The sequence below is a fragment of the Anabrus simplex genome, chromosome 1 (genome assembly GCF_040414725.1).
Source record: "Anabrus simplex isolate iqAnaSimp1 chromosome 1, ASM4041472v1, whole genome shotgun sequence".
NCBI classification, from domain to species: Eukaryota; Metazoa; Arthropoda; class Insecta; order Orthoptera; family Tettigoniidae; genus Anabrus; species Anabrus simplex.
This window is the reverse complement of record NC_090265.1, coordinates 1448880468-1448893893: the sequence shown is the minus strand read 5'-3', so window position 1 is coordinate 1448893893 and position 13426 is coordinate 1448880468. Positions and strand designations below refer to the sequence as shown.

Genomic DNA, 13426 nt, shown 5'->3' with positions numbered 1-13426 from the left:
AATTTATCTAGCTCTGGGACTGGGTGTTTCTTTTCCTCTTAATACACATCTTCATTTGCATTGAAAATATGGCAAAAGAAAACACCACAGAAGACTAGAGTAGTGAGTAACATCCATCCATAAAGGAAAGGCATTCGGTCATTAGACTGTACTAAATCCTCATCATTAATTGGTACCGGTAACTGAGAAAAGGCCTAGAAGATGATAATGTATTTTGAGCTGCAAGTCGCAGCAGGTATAGCCACGAAGATTTTTTGTCAGATGTGGAATTAGATTAGTCTCTCTTCTTATTATTCTACCGCTTTTCTCACATCTTGTGGGATCACGGGTGCGAACTGTGTCACAAATGTGGATTTGGCCCTGTTTTACGGCCGGATGTCCTTCCTCACGTCAACCCTATGTAGAGGAATGTAATCATTATTGCGTGTTTCTGTGGTGGTTGGTAGTGTGGGGTGTTGTCTGAATGTGAATAGGGGAGTGTTTTGTCAAACGCAAACAACCAGTCCCCGACCATAAGAATCAATCACACGTGTTTAAAATCCCTGACCTGGCCAAGAATCGAACCCGGGGCCCTCTGAACCGAAGGCCTTAACGCTGACCGTTCAGCCAAGGAGTCCGAGTTAGATTATCCTCTCTCTGTGATTAAAATACTAAATTCTATAGCGGTTTTCCTTTGTGCTTTTATATGCTTTGAAACTTGGCTGAAATGTTCTGCCTTATCTCGTACTTTTCATATCGACTATGAGGTCACTGAGTGAACTATTCGAGGCTTCTTTTTTTTTCCATGAGTACTTAACATTTCTACTCCTGAGACAGTACTGTACATAAAAGTAACTTTTGTAGAATTTGACTTAGCCTTGGGTTTAGTCGGCTGTCAACAGAGAACGACAACCCATTAGTTCGTTTCAGAAAAATGTGTGTCATAATCAAGATTCAGTTCATTACAAGGTCCAAGAAGTTGAATAGTCGTAGGCAGGGGCAACACAGTGGTCTTTTCTTGCTAGAGGCTTTACGTCGCAGCGACACAGATAGGTCTTATGGCGACGATGGGATAGGAAAAGCCTAGGAGTTGGAAGGAAGCGCCATGGCCTTAATTAAGGTACAGCACCAGCATTTGCCTGGTGTGAAACTGGGAAACCACGGAAAACCATCTTCAGGTCTGCCGACACAGTGGTGAAGTGTGAATAAATTCTGTTCGAAACACAAGAATTAATAAAATGCTAATATTAAGAAGACCACGCAGGTCTCCCGAGACCTGCAGTTCCAGGCCAAGACTGAAAATTGTTATGATTTCTTACCGAGATCGAGAGCTGTTTATTTAATTAATTAATTTATTTATTTATTTATTTATTTATTTATTTATTTATATATATAGGTTGTTCAGAAATGATGGTATGAATTATTGTGTAAACAGAACTTCTCTCAATTTATGCGCTGGTCTGAAAAGTCTGAACGGTGCTGAGTGTGATGGGAAGATATTCCTGAGTTCTGTGATATTTAGAAATTCATAACTCCGATAAAACATGACCAAACTCAATGAAATCCTGCGGTATGTACGCAATTATATGCAAGTGTTTTAAGAATAAATTCTCTGAATTTCTAGGCCATACGTTTAGGTCCTAAGTTGACAATTCGTGGTATTTAAACGTGGTCACACATTTCTGAAATGTACTGTGCAGAATGACATGTACCTGAGCTTAGTAATCTCCTCTTTAGTCCGCAAGAAAGCAGTCGTAAAGTCGTGAGAGAGACAATAATCGAACCTGTGCCAATTAGGAGCCGGCCCCGTGGTGTAGGGGTAGAGTGCCTGCCTCTCACCCGGAGACCCCGGGTTCGATTCCCGGCCAGGTCAGGGATTTTTACCTGGACCTGAGGGCTGATTTGAGGTCCACTCAGCCTACGTGATTTAGAATTTAGGAGCTATCTGACGGTGAGATAGCGACCCCGGTCTCGAAAGACAAGCATAACGGCCGAGAGGATTCGTCGTGCTGACCACAGGACACCTCGTAATCTGCAGGCCTTCGGGTTGAGCAGCGGTCGCTTGGTAGGCCAAGGCCCTTCAAGGGCTGTAGTGTCAAGGGGTTTGGTTTGGTTTGGTGCCAATTAGGAGGGAAGGCACTAGACCACGGCTATAAATGAACAATATGTTAAATATAATTGAATGAGCTAGTCATTTTTCTCCGAAGGAACAAACTCTGCCTTACACTTACACTTGTCCCCTTCTCTTAGTATAGGGAAATGGGCATGTTGCACTGGTGTCTGCACATCGCAAAATTCATTAACTTTCACTGCCTGGACCGAGAAAATTATGATTTGGCAACTTTCACACGATCACCTGTTATTCAACTACCAGCTTATGAACTCAAATATCTTTACACTGTCGTCGGCGTTGATAAGATGAAACGTTATGCTGGAATTTTAAAAGAAAGGCAATGTGGCTAAAGAATTAAACAAAATTCCGGGCTGTTGCGCTCCAGATTGCCCAGTGCTGTTCTTTTGAGCACAAGTTCAGTTTAGGAATATGTATTTGGAGGTGATCAAATACACCAGATTCGAATCGGTAGATTTACAAGCACGTGAAACGAAATTTTGAAAACTCGACGACAAAGATTCTCGTAAAAATAGTTGGTGGAACCAATAATATCGTTATAGACCTTTCATATTATCTAGTGGCATCTCTAATGAGAATTATGCCCAGTTTTGAGGCCAGTTGGCTTTTCTCATTCCAACCTGAAGAGAAGGGATACAATTCACTACTGCATATGTTTGTGTTGGTTGCTAGTGTGGTGTATTGTATGTAAATTAAGATCTGTACTAAGACGATCATAATCCCCAGCCCTCCAACTAAGGGATTCAACCAGATGCAGCCAAAATTCCCGACGCGCTCGGGAATCGAACTTGGGGTCCAGTGAACCGAAGGCCACGAAACTGACCATTCATCCAAGTAGCCGGACTAAACAAATAATATTATTACTAGTACTCTTACTGATAATTATAAACGCAAGGCTGAGTATCTCGGACGGTAGAGCACTGGCCTCCAGAGCTCATCTTGGCGGGATCGATTCCGGCTCATTCTGATGGTATTTTAAGGTGCTCAGATGCGCCAGCCTTGTGATGGTAGATTCAAAGCCATATGAGAGAACTCTTGTGGGGAAAATTGCACCCCGGTGTCCTCAAAAACCATGAAATAGTTGTTAGTTGGACGTATTAAAATTATTATTATTATTATTATTATTATTATTATTATTACTATAAGATCTAGGATGATCAAATTTTCATCACGTTGCTTAAAATAGTTTTTTATATTATTATTATTATTATTATTATTATTATTATTATTATTATTTTCCTATACAGTATATGGATGCCAGAATCCTTGGCCTAATAGTCAACATAGTGGTTTTCTTTTCGGAGGAGCACGGGTTCAATTCCCGCCGGGTTGTGGATTTTAGCCACGTTGGTTATTCGTCTAACTCGGGGGTTGTGTGTTTGTGATTGCCTCAATAGATACCTCTATTTACGTATTATACATCACACTAAAAATCACCACATAAACATGCAAAAGTGAAAATATTGCTTCAAATAGGACTGGATCGGGAAGGGCTTCCGGACGTAAAACTGGGACAATTCAACATTTAGTGCTCACACGAAATAATTAGGAATATAGCTGAAAGAAGAGAAGAAGAAGAAGCCTATGTAGGAATATCCTATGAAGAACCAGTAATTCGCCATCTGTTTTTACGAAAATGCTGCCACATCTACTTTATGTTGATGCTTCATGTACAGTGCTTAGGACATCTTACTGTAGTTATGACTCAATGTTCGTACTCTGTACAATCCTGTCTGACGAACTCTGTCACTGTCGTGCTTGTACGTGTGCGTTTATCTGTAATTAATGGAACTTTGGATCCGGAAAGAAGAAATCATTGCCTGTATCTAATTACTATTCTGGTCTTCGTCTATACACTAAGTTACGATTTATGAAACTATGTACACGACGTTCTAGTACGTAAATAAAATCTGAAATTAATGGCGTAGGGAGGAATCGAACTCTGGAAAACCGGTCGGGAAGATACAGCCTGGTGGTAGATCACATCTCTTCATTATTCAGTATTTCGAAAGTTGATGGAAAGTCACTTTCTTCCAGCAAAAGTATGTTTTTTCTCTACAGCCTGGAGTAACAACTAGTACCAGAAAAAAATGAAAGTATTATTTTATATTCAAGCGGACGACCTGACGAGGTTACCTTTCCAGTCTAGTGTTTATTTTAATAAAACTTTCAGTATACATTTGTACATTGTAAAAGATAAAGCGAGTTGGTTACAAGGTACGCAGTAAGCGAGTTCGGAGTCAAGTCTTTCCATAGTCCTCTGAATTGCATTCTGAGGTTTCCCACTCTCACGCCAGGAAAATTATGTGGCTAAAACTTAATTAAAGCCGTGATTTCTATCTTATCTGTCCTAACCCTTCCCAAACCCAGCATCATCAAAATCTCACTAGTCTCCATGGCACGTTAAGCAGCTAACATGGAGAGGAAAAGACTGTAAGAACTGGATAGCTTCATAAAAAAAATATTTCTTCTTAATTTTACTCACATTTTTCATGTCACGTGATTCTTGTTCGGTGGTCACGTTTTAAAATAATTGTTTTAGACAAAGAATAGGAAGTACTATTATTATAAGTTTCCTGAATACCTTCCAAGCATTGTTAAGACAATCCAGACGTCATAAAAAGGGAATCGTGTGAAGGACAATGTATGCATGTAACCTGCTTTCAATTAATATGACTTGCAGACCTCATGATGATTTCTTCAGATCAGGGAAAGTAACCTTTTCATGAAATCGTCCAGTTTGACAGAAACGCAATCAGAAACAAACCGCCTGTGGTTCAGGAGCCAATTGACGGTCTAGTTCTGCCAAGGCGACTGCTGCGCAACCAGATGACCTGGATGGTAAAGGTGATAAATCGTCAGTCATATTGTTGGCTTTCGCAAGAGTGTCCACCGAATTTCGGCAGCTCATTATAATCTCATGAGTTTGAGTGACCCGTGTTCCATGATTCAGTCCAGAGTTAAAATACTTCGACTGGCCAGGAATTGATCCAGATGACCCCAGGAGACAGGCTACCCTGGGACTGGTTTGAAATAAATACAAAAAAGATAAGTGCAGTTTTAGTGAAAGATGTAATTGCCTGTCAAACTAACGGGGAGGCACAGGCGTCATTTCTTTAGTATAAGTTGAAAAGGAAAACCTTTAGATTGGGAAACTATTTTTACTTGATTTGATTTGTTTATTTATCAGCTAAGAGTCAATAGTGGTCCCAGTTACAGATGACATAATGATAAGGTAATTAAAATGTAACTATATCAATTATTATTACTATTATTATTATTATTATTATTATTATTATCGAGATTAGTAGCCGAAATAGAACATTTTAAAATCAGATTACATTTCGGTTTCTTTTGAAGCTTACCTTCGGCTGCGGAATAGTGAGGCATCTGTGAATTATTCCGATAAAATCCTAACCGCAAGTAGCAACTTACAACAGAGAAGATTACACACAACGAACGAATATTATGATGGAAATCATTATTGTTCTTCTGGTCATTGTACTTGTATTTTGTAATTAGAACACCATTGTGTACCAACTGTGAGTGTAATCCTGGCAGTAATCTGTTTATAAGTGTATGTGTGTGTGTTCGCGCGCGCGCGATGTGCTCACTCCTAATACATAGTGGTGTTTACTACTTAATACAAGAATCAGAGCCACAACCACCTCCCTTAAAGTTTGAAAATACATTTAATTTTGTGCGGTCAATGACTTAGTTGGGGCATGCACATAGCTCAATATACACTTGGAGATTAAGGTTTGATGGTTGAATATTTATACTTATGAAACTTTAATGAAGTTCCTGATAAATGGACTGATATAACTGTTATCAGTGGCCACACTTTTGGACACAATATGGTAAATGTTTTTGCAGTTAATAACAATCGTACTGAATCTAATATAATGCATTGGTTTTCTAAACAGGAATCTAAGTTTTGGCAAGGTCATCCTTGTGAATTAAAACTCTATTACAATCTCACCTTGTGATCATGATCGTTATAACGTCAAGTCTATATGGTCTGACGTTGTGATTAGTCTGTTCGATTCCCGTTAATGGAACAATTTTCCCTGTCAGAATTAGTTGGACTTAGAAATAACTACTCTAGGAGGAGAGATTGTGGTAAACAATTTATAATAACTACATTGCAAGCCAAAAGCCTGGATTCATTTCCGAACCACTTCCAGTGTTCAAATGGGGTGAGGACATATGATGCTGTTGATGGTGATTCGTCAGTCGGATGGAGATATTAAGTCTTGCGCAGATCCTTCGGTGTTATTCGACATGAGTAGGCTACGTTTCGACACCAGGTTTCACCCTCTCCCTACATCATCATCATCATCACCATCATCATCATCATCATCATCATCATCATCATCATCATCATTCTACATTCAGATACGAAGGTTTCCCATTGGTGTCAAATGGAAAGACGTGCACTAGGCGAGCCGAACAGGTCCTCAGACACTCCCGACATTAGCAGCCATACGACAGTGACAAGAAGCATGTCGTAACACACTTAATAACGCTATCCTCATCATTCTTGCTGAAACTGATTATTACGCTGATGAATACTCTCTTGAGAGGCAAACTAACAGGGATGCACAGGCGTCATTTCTTTAGTATAAGTTGAAAAGGGAAAACTTTAGATTGGGAAACTATTTTTACTTGACTTGATTTGTTTATTTATCAGCTAAGAGTCAATAGTGATCCCAGTTACAGATGACATATTGATAAGGTAATTAAAATGTAACCATATCAATTATTATTATTATTATTATTATTATTATTATTATTATTATTATTATTATTATTATTATTATTATTATTATTATTATTATTATCGAGATTAGTAGCTGAAATAGAACATTTTAAAATCAGATTACATTTCATTCAGACTCAATTATACGGACGTGATAATGTATACTGGGTATTTAAAAACTCGTGCATAAAGTATTGGAAACAAAACTGCCTTCCAGAACATTTAGTAGTTCAACATGGCAACAGTCCAAGATGTACAAACATCTTCAATTAATCAAACATGATAAGGTACACGGGGGACAAAATCATTCGTTCATTAAGTTAATAGGATGTGAACCCTCGACAGAACTGAAGGTACGAATGTTAGAGGCAAAATTACACCCTAGAAAATTTAGTAGCATAACGCGGGAACAGTACTTCTCACGCTGTACGCACTAGCGTAACAAACGTTGTAAATATACGTGACCTATTAAAACTTGATTCCAAGCTATCTCAATAGTTTACGCCATTCTGGTAATTATTTTCAGGGGGCTGCCTAAAAGCGATGGTAAAAGTAAACTCCTGTCCTTGTTCAGAGGTGGCGCAGCTCTTTTTCAGGTAAAAAAAATGAAATGGCGTATGGATTTTAGTGCCGGGAGTGTCCGAGGACATGTTAGCCTCGCCAGCTGCAGGTCTTTTGATTTGACCCCCATAGGCGAGCTGCGCGTCGTGATGGGGATGAAATGATGATGAAGACGAAAGATATACCCCGCCCCCGTGCCAGAGAAATTAACCAATGGTGGTCAAAATTCCCGAACCTGCCGAGAATCAAACCCGGGACCCCTCTGACCAAAGGCCAGCACGCTAACCATTTAGCCACTGAGCCGGACTCTTTTTCAGGTTAAAATGGTACACGCAGCTCACCTCCATATAGAGAGTTCTTTGCACCAGAAATGATGTGGTTTCGACTTCCCTTTAGCAAGTCGAGAAATTCAAGGAGACGTCCATTTTAGAGAACCAAATTACCTTGCTGTTCATTTCAGCCTACACCATAGAGGAGTAATCGGCTGGAGTTAGAAATACCTACTCTAACTCAACCAGAACAGAGTTTACGAACTGTGTATAATTAAACCTCCAACCATTTTTAGAGATGCGCATAACCTTACGGCTCATTCAGTTACACTATACAGGCTAAAGTGGAAGGGCTTGGAAATAATTACTCTGTGTATTATGGGAACTTCAACTCCTTCATGTGCCTTCAACTTCTATTCGAGTATGGGTTTACTCCAGTTAATATTATTAATTTTCTTCAAAACTACCTTTATCGCATTTCTTCATTAATTTTATTATAGCAACCGTGTAACGTAGTTTAAACACTCGTCTTTTGAAAATTCCTGTCAGGAGATTTACTGGCACGATAAAGAACCATTTTTACGGAAACATTACGTCACCAGACAAGTTGACAATGAGTTATTAGCAATTTATCTGTATGTTTGCATTCAGGAAATGGTAGGTTCGAACCCTATCATTGGCGGTCCGAAAGTTCCTTCCGTGGTTTCACATTTGCACACTAGGTTTTTGAATGTTGTACCTTAATTAAGTCTACGGCCATCCACTTCGTAGTCCTAGTCCGTTCCTACCCCACAATCGCCGAATATCTATCTGAATTATTGCGATGTTAAAGTAGTATTGAAAGAACTTCTGGCACTCTCCGGGCTGAGAACCTCAGACGAAAAGCGCTGACATTCTGAGCCCAACTTGGCATACAACCATACAAATATTCTTTTTATTATTATTATTATTATTATTATTATTATTATTATTATTATTATTATTATTAATAATATTATACCAGTAGCGTGGGGTTAGTGTGGCTGCCTCTTACCCGAAGGCCCTGGGTTCGATTCCCTGTCATTCCTAGTATTTCAATCCTGGACTGAGGGCTGGCATGAGATCCACTTAGCCTCATGAGATATGCTGAGGAGTTGTCTGATAAGAGAGGTGTATCTGGTCATGAAATATGGCCATATGGCTGAACATACCGTCACGTTGACCACGGGTCATTCCTTCATCTGCAAGTTGTCTGGTTGGACTGGTCATCTTGGAAAACTAAGTGTTTTATTATATTGTTGTTATTATTAATGCGTTTTGTTGTCCGAATGTTTATGACATGTTATGGTCGCTCTGTCTAAGGAGACTGCGAGGCACAAAGAGATGACTGGAAATCATTTTGTTAACAGTTTCATCCTTATTGTCACTCCATATGGTAAGTCCTGCAAATAAATCTCTGAACACTGTGTAACGTGAGAGTAGTAGGAAGCCAAAGTTGAGAGATCAATTCCGGTGCAGGGAGACTTCCGACTTCCAACGGATATCCTGAGTGCTCGTTCACTTTCCTACTCTCTCACAGCAGACTTATGTTCGAAAAGTAACTTAACTCATGTTTAGTTTGCTGTCTCCTACTCTATGCTGATACATAGTATTACAGACAACGAATGAACAACAGCTATTGGAGAGGCTTAAAAAAACCCATTCTCGCTATACACAGGAGCTTCGGGGTATGATGAAAACCCTGCAAGGTTACTCTCGCTCTGTGTAACAGGTAATATCAGGTGATGCTTTTAAGTTTTCAACAAATTAATCACGATTTAACTGATAAATAAATACACAGTAAGCAGATTGTGTTGCATGTGAGAACATCGCCAACACATTTTGTCTACGTTATCAGTTTTTCTTAAATAATAAAAACAATCCAATTACGCTGTAGGTCCCATATGTGCTTCGAACATACAAATATATAGGTAAGTATGCCACTGTATAAAATTGTAGTGTTTGGAAATTAAATAATTTGTCAGAAATTTCTGCAAATCATCATCATCATCATCATCATCATCTGTTTACCCTCCAGGGTCGGCTTTTCCCTCGGACACAGCGAGGGATCCCACCTCTACAGCCTCAAGGGCAGTGTCCTGGAGCTTCAGACTCTTGGTCGGGGATACAACTGGGGAGAATGACCAGTACCTCGCCCAGGCGGCCTCACCTGCTATGCTGAACAGGGGCCTTGTGGAGGGATGAGAAGATTGGAAGGGATAGGCAAGGAAGAGGGAAGGAAGCGGCCGTGGCCTTATGGTAGGTACCATCCCGGCATTCGCCTGGAGGAGAAGTGGGAAACCACGGAAAACCACTTCCAGGATGGCTGAGGTGGGAATCGAACCCACCTCTACTCAGTTGACCTCCCGAGGCTGAGTGGACCCCGATCCAGCCCTCATACCACTTTTCAAATTTCGTGGCAGAGCCGGGAATCGAACCCGGGCCTCCGGGGGTGGCAGCTAATCACGCTAACCACTACACCACAGAGGCGGACTTTCTGCAAATCAAGAAAAGAAAATTAGCTTCTAATGCGTCATTTAGCCCGTAAGAAAGTGAAAGAGATGTGAATAACTTACAGTTTTCAATAAGTTTCTCGCACATTCACGTTACATAGAAACAATTGAACCTTCAGGTATAATGTTTGTTGTGGATATCCACAGGGTTTGTATCCATATGGAAGGTAAATTATATTGTAATAACAAGTAAAGCAAAGCAAAGTCATCTCCGTACAGGCCATCAAGGCCCTTCGGAGGAGTGGAAGGTAAAGGTTTCCACCATTCGTAACCTCGGCTGTACGTCCAACCTCGTAGCTCTACTCCCGGCCGCCATTGCCCCCAGGAATTGACCTGGTACTCATTTTGGCTGTAGGCTGATTGAACCTCAGGGCCATATGCACCTCTGGAACTGGAAATCTCGTTTTTAAAATTTTACGATTTCCTGACGGGGATTCGAACCCACGTCCTTCCGGGCACCGAGCACACCTTTACCGCCTCGGCCAGGCAGCCCCTCTGATAACAAGTAAGTCGAATAAAATTTTAAGTGCTAGTAACGTACAATACCATGCGCATATTCCTCTTTTTTAAACGAGTATACATCCATTAATACCCACATTATACTTGGAGTATCACTCTTAACTCTTCAGTTTTATAACAGAAGGCTCAGAAGAGTGTAAGGTAAAAACTTCCACTATTCGTAACCTCAGCACAAATTGGGATATAATTATTGTTACTTCTGCTCCCGCCTGCTTTCCACACCAGGAATTAATTTGGTGCTAATTTTTGGTCTAGGCTTAGTGAACCACAGGGCCAATTGCTTCGCCAGAACAAACCTCGTTTATGAATTCCTCAACTTCCTGACGGGGACACATACTCAGGTAAGTTCGGGTTAACCAAGTATACATATGCCAAATCAACTTTTCAACCCTATTCGTTTCTATAAACCAACAAATTTTAATCAACCGTTCTGTACTCAAAAACACACTGGGTGACATTCATGAACCTAGCTGAGTGAATATCAGATATTTTTTCAGCTATAGCACCCGCCATTCAATAAGCCATTTAGTGTAATTGTATATTTATTGCAAATATTATGTTTTTCGAACATAATAATAATAATAATAATAATAATAATAATAATAATAATAATAATAATAATAATAATAATAACACAACGTAATCACGAATTCCGTCTCAATCTACCAACGAAAACACGTGATTTGAAAAATAGTATAAGTTGGTCTAACTGTTCTTCAATCGTTTTCTCATGTAAGCAGCGTGTAAGAGACGATAGATTCAAGCCTGTAAAATATTCTATCTCATCCCGTTGGAGTAAGGTAGGCTATGTCGCAGAAAGAATAGCCAAACTGTTTAAAGGTAAAGCGAACAGCAGATGGCACAACGCATAAACACTCACAGAACGTACCTTGTTGAGCTGCCTCATGATGACCGATGAGAACCAGTCGCACTTTCTAACTTCACTGAACAGAGACTGTGTTGCACGTCCGTAGGAGAATCAGAGGCCGTGGCGGCCGGGCAAGCTTTATAACCGCGCACAGGTGAGAGTACACCGGGAGAGAAGGGGCGGGGGAAGGGAGCCTCTTGGGACGGACTGTGAACCCTACAACCCTTACTCTCCTACTGTGGTCCATGCTGCATTTATCAATTACTCAGACTGTTGCAAACCTGTGGCCCTGGTGCCCTGCATCTCTTACTACATAATGTTGTACAAACTGCAGGCTCTGATGCCCTTATCCTCTTACTACCCACTGTTGTAACGCTGTGGGCCCTAGTGTCCTTACACTCCTACTACAGATTGTTGTACGAGCACTAGGTCCTGCTGCCCTTAACCTCTTACTGCATATTGTTTGCGACCTGTGGGCCCTGTTGCCCTTACCCTCCTACTACATATTGTTGTACGAGCTATGGGCCCTACTGTCTTTACCCTGCTACTACATATTGTTGTACGAGCTATGAGTCCTGTTGCCCTTAACCTCTTACTTGATATTGTTTCACGAGCTATGGGCCCTACTATCCTTACCTCGTATTACACATTGTTGTACGAGCTGTGGGCCCTACTATCCTTTCCTCGTATTACACATTGTTGTATGAGCTGTGGGCCCTACTATCCTTACCTCGTATTACACATTGTTGTATGAGCTGCGGGCCCTACTATCCTTACCTCGTATTACACATTGTTGCACGAGCTATGGGCCATGATGTCCTTAACCTCTTACTACATACTGTTGTACGAGCTGTGGGCCCTACTGTCCATACCTCTTACTACATATTGTTGTACGAGCTGTGGGCCCCACTGTCCTTACCCTGCTACTGCATATTGCTGTACGAACTGTGGGCCCTACTGTCCATACCTCTTACTACATATTGTTGTACGAGCTGTGCGCCCTACTGTCCATACCTCTTACTAAATATTGTTGTACGAGCTGTGGGCCCTACTGTCCTTACCCTGCTACTGCATATTGCTGTACGAACTGTGGGCCCTACTGTCCATACCTCTTACTACATATTGCTGTACGAACTGTGGGCCCTACTGTCCATACCTCTTACTAACATATTGTTGTACGAGCTGTGCGCCCTACTGTCCATACCTCTTACTAAATATTGTTGTACGAGCTGTGCGCCCTACTGTCCATACCTCTTACTAAATATTGTTGTACGAGCTGTGGGCCCTACTGTCCATACCTCTTACTACATATTGCTGTACGAACTGTGGGCCCTACTGTCCATACCTCTTACTACATATTGTTGTACGAGCTGTGCGCCCTACTGTCCATACCTCTTACTACATATTGTTGTACGAGCTGTGGGCCCTACTGTCCTTACCCTGCTACTGCATATTGCTGTACGAACTGTGGGCCCTACTGTCCATACCTCTTACTACATATTGCTGTACGAACTGTGGGCCCTACTGTCCATACCTCTTACTAACATATTGTTGTACGAGCTGTGCGCCCTACTGTCCATACCTCTTACTAAATATTGTTGTACGAGCTGTGGGCCCTACTGTCCATACCTCTTACTACATATTGCTGTACGAACTGTGGGCCCTACTGTCCATACCTCTTACTAACATATTGTTGTACGAGCTGTGCGCCCTACTGTCCATACCTCTTACTAAATATTGTTGTACGAGCTGTGGGCCCTACTGTCCATACCTCTTACTACATATTGTTGTACGAGCTGTGGGCCC

The 13426-nt window shown here is 41.0% G+C and overlaps 1 protein-coding gene across 1 annotated transcript in view; it reads right to left on the bottom strand.

Annotated features, from left to right (window-relative positions):
* Positions 1 to 11723, bottom strand: part of LOC136879345 (daxx-like protein) — a 99576-nt gene extending 87853 nt beyond the window's left edge. The window contains exon 1 of the mRNA XM_068229106.1: positions 11642 to 11723. Coding sequence (XP_068085207.1) covers positions 11642 to 11659 — 18 coding nt within the window. The 5' untranslated portion in view covers positions 11660 to 11723. The remainder of the gene's footprint in view (positions 1 to 11641) is intronic.
* Between the last annotated feature and the right edge of the window lie 1703 nt (positions 11724 to 13426).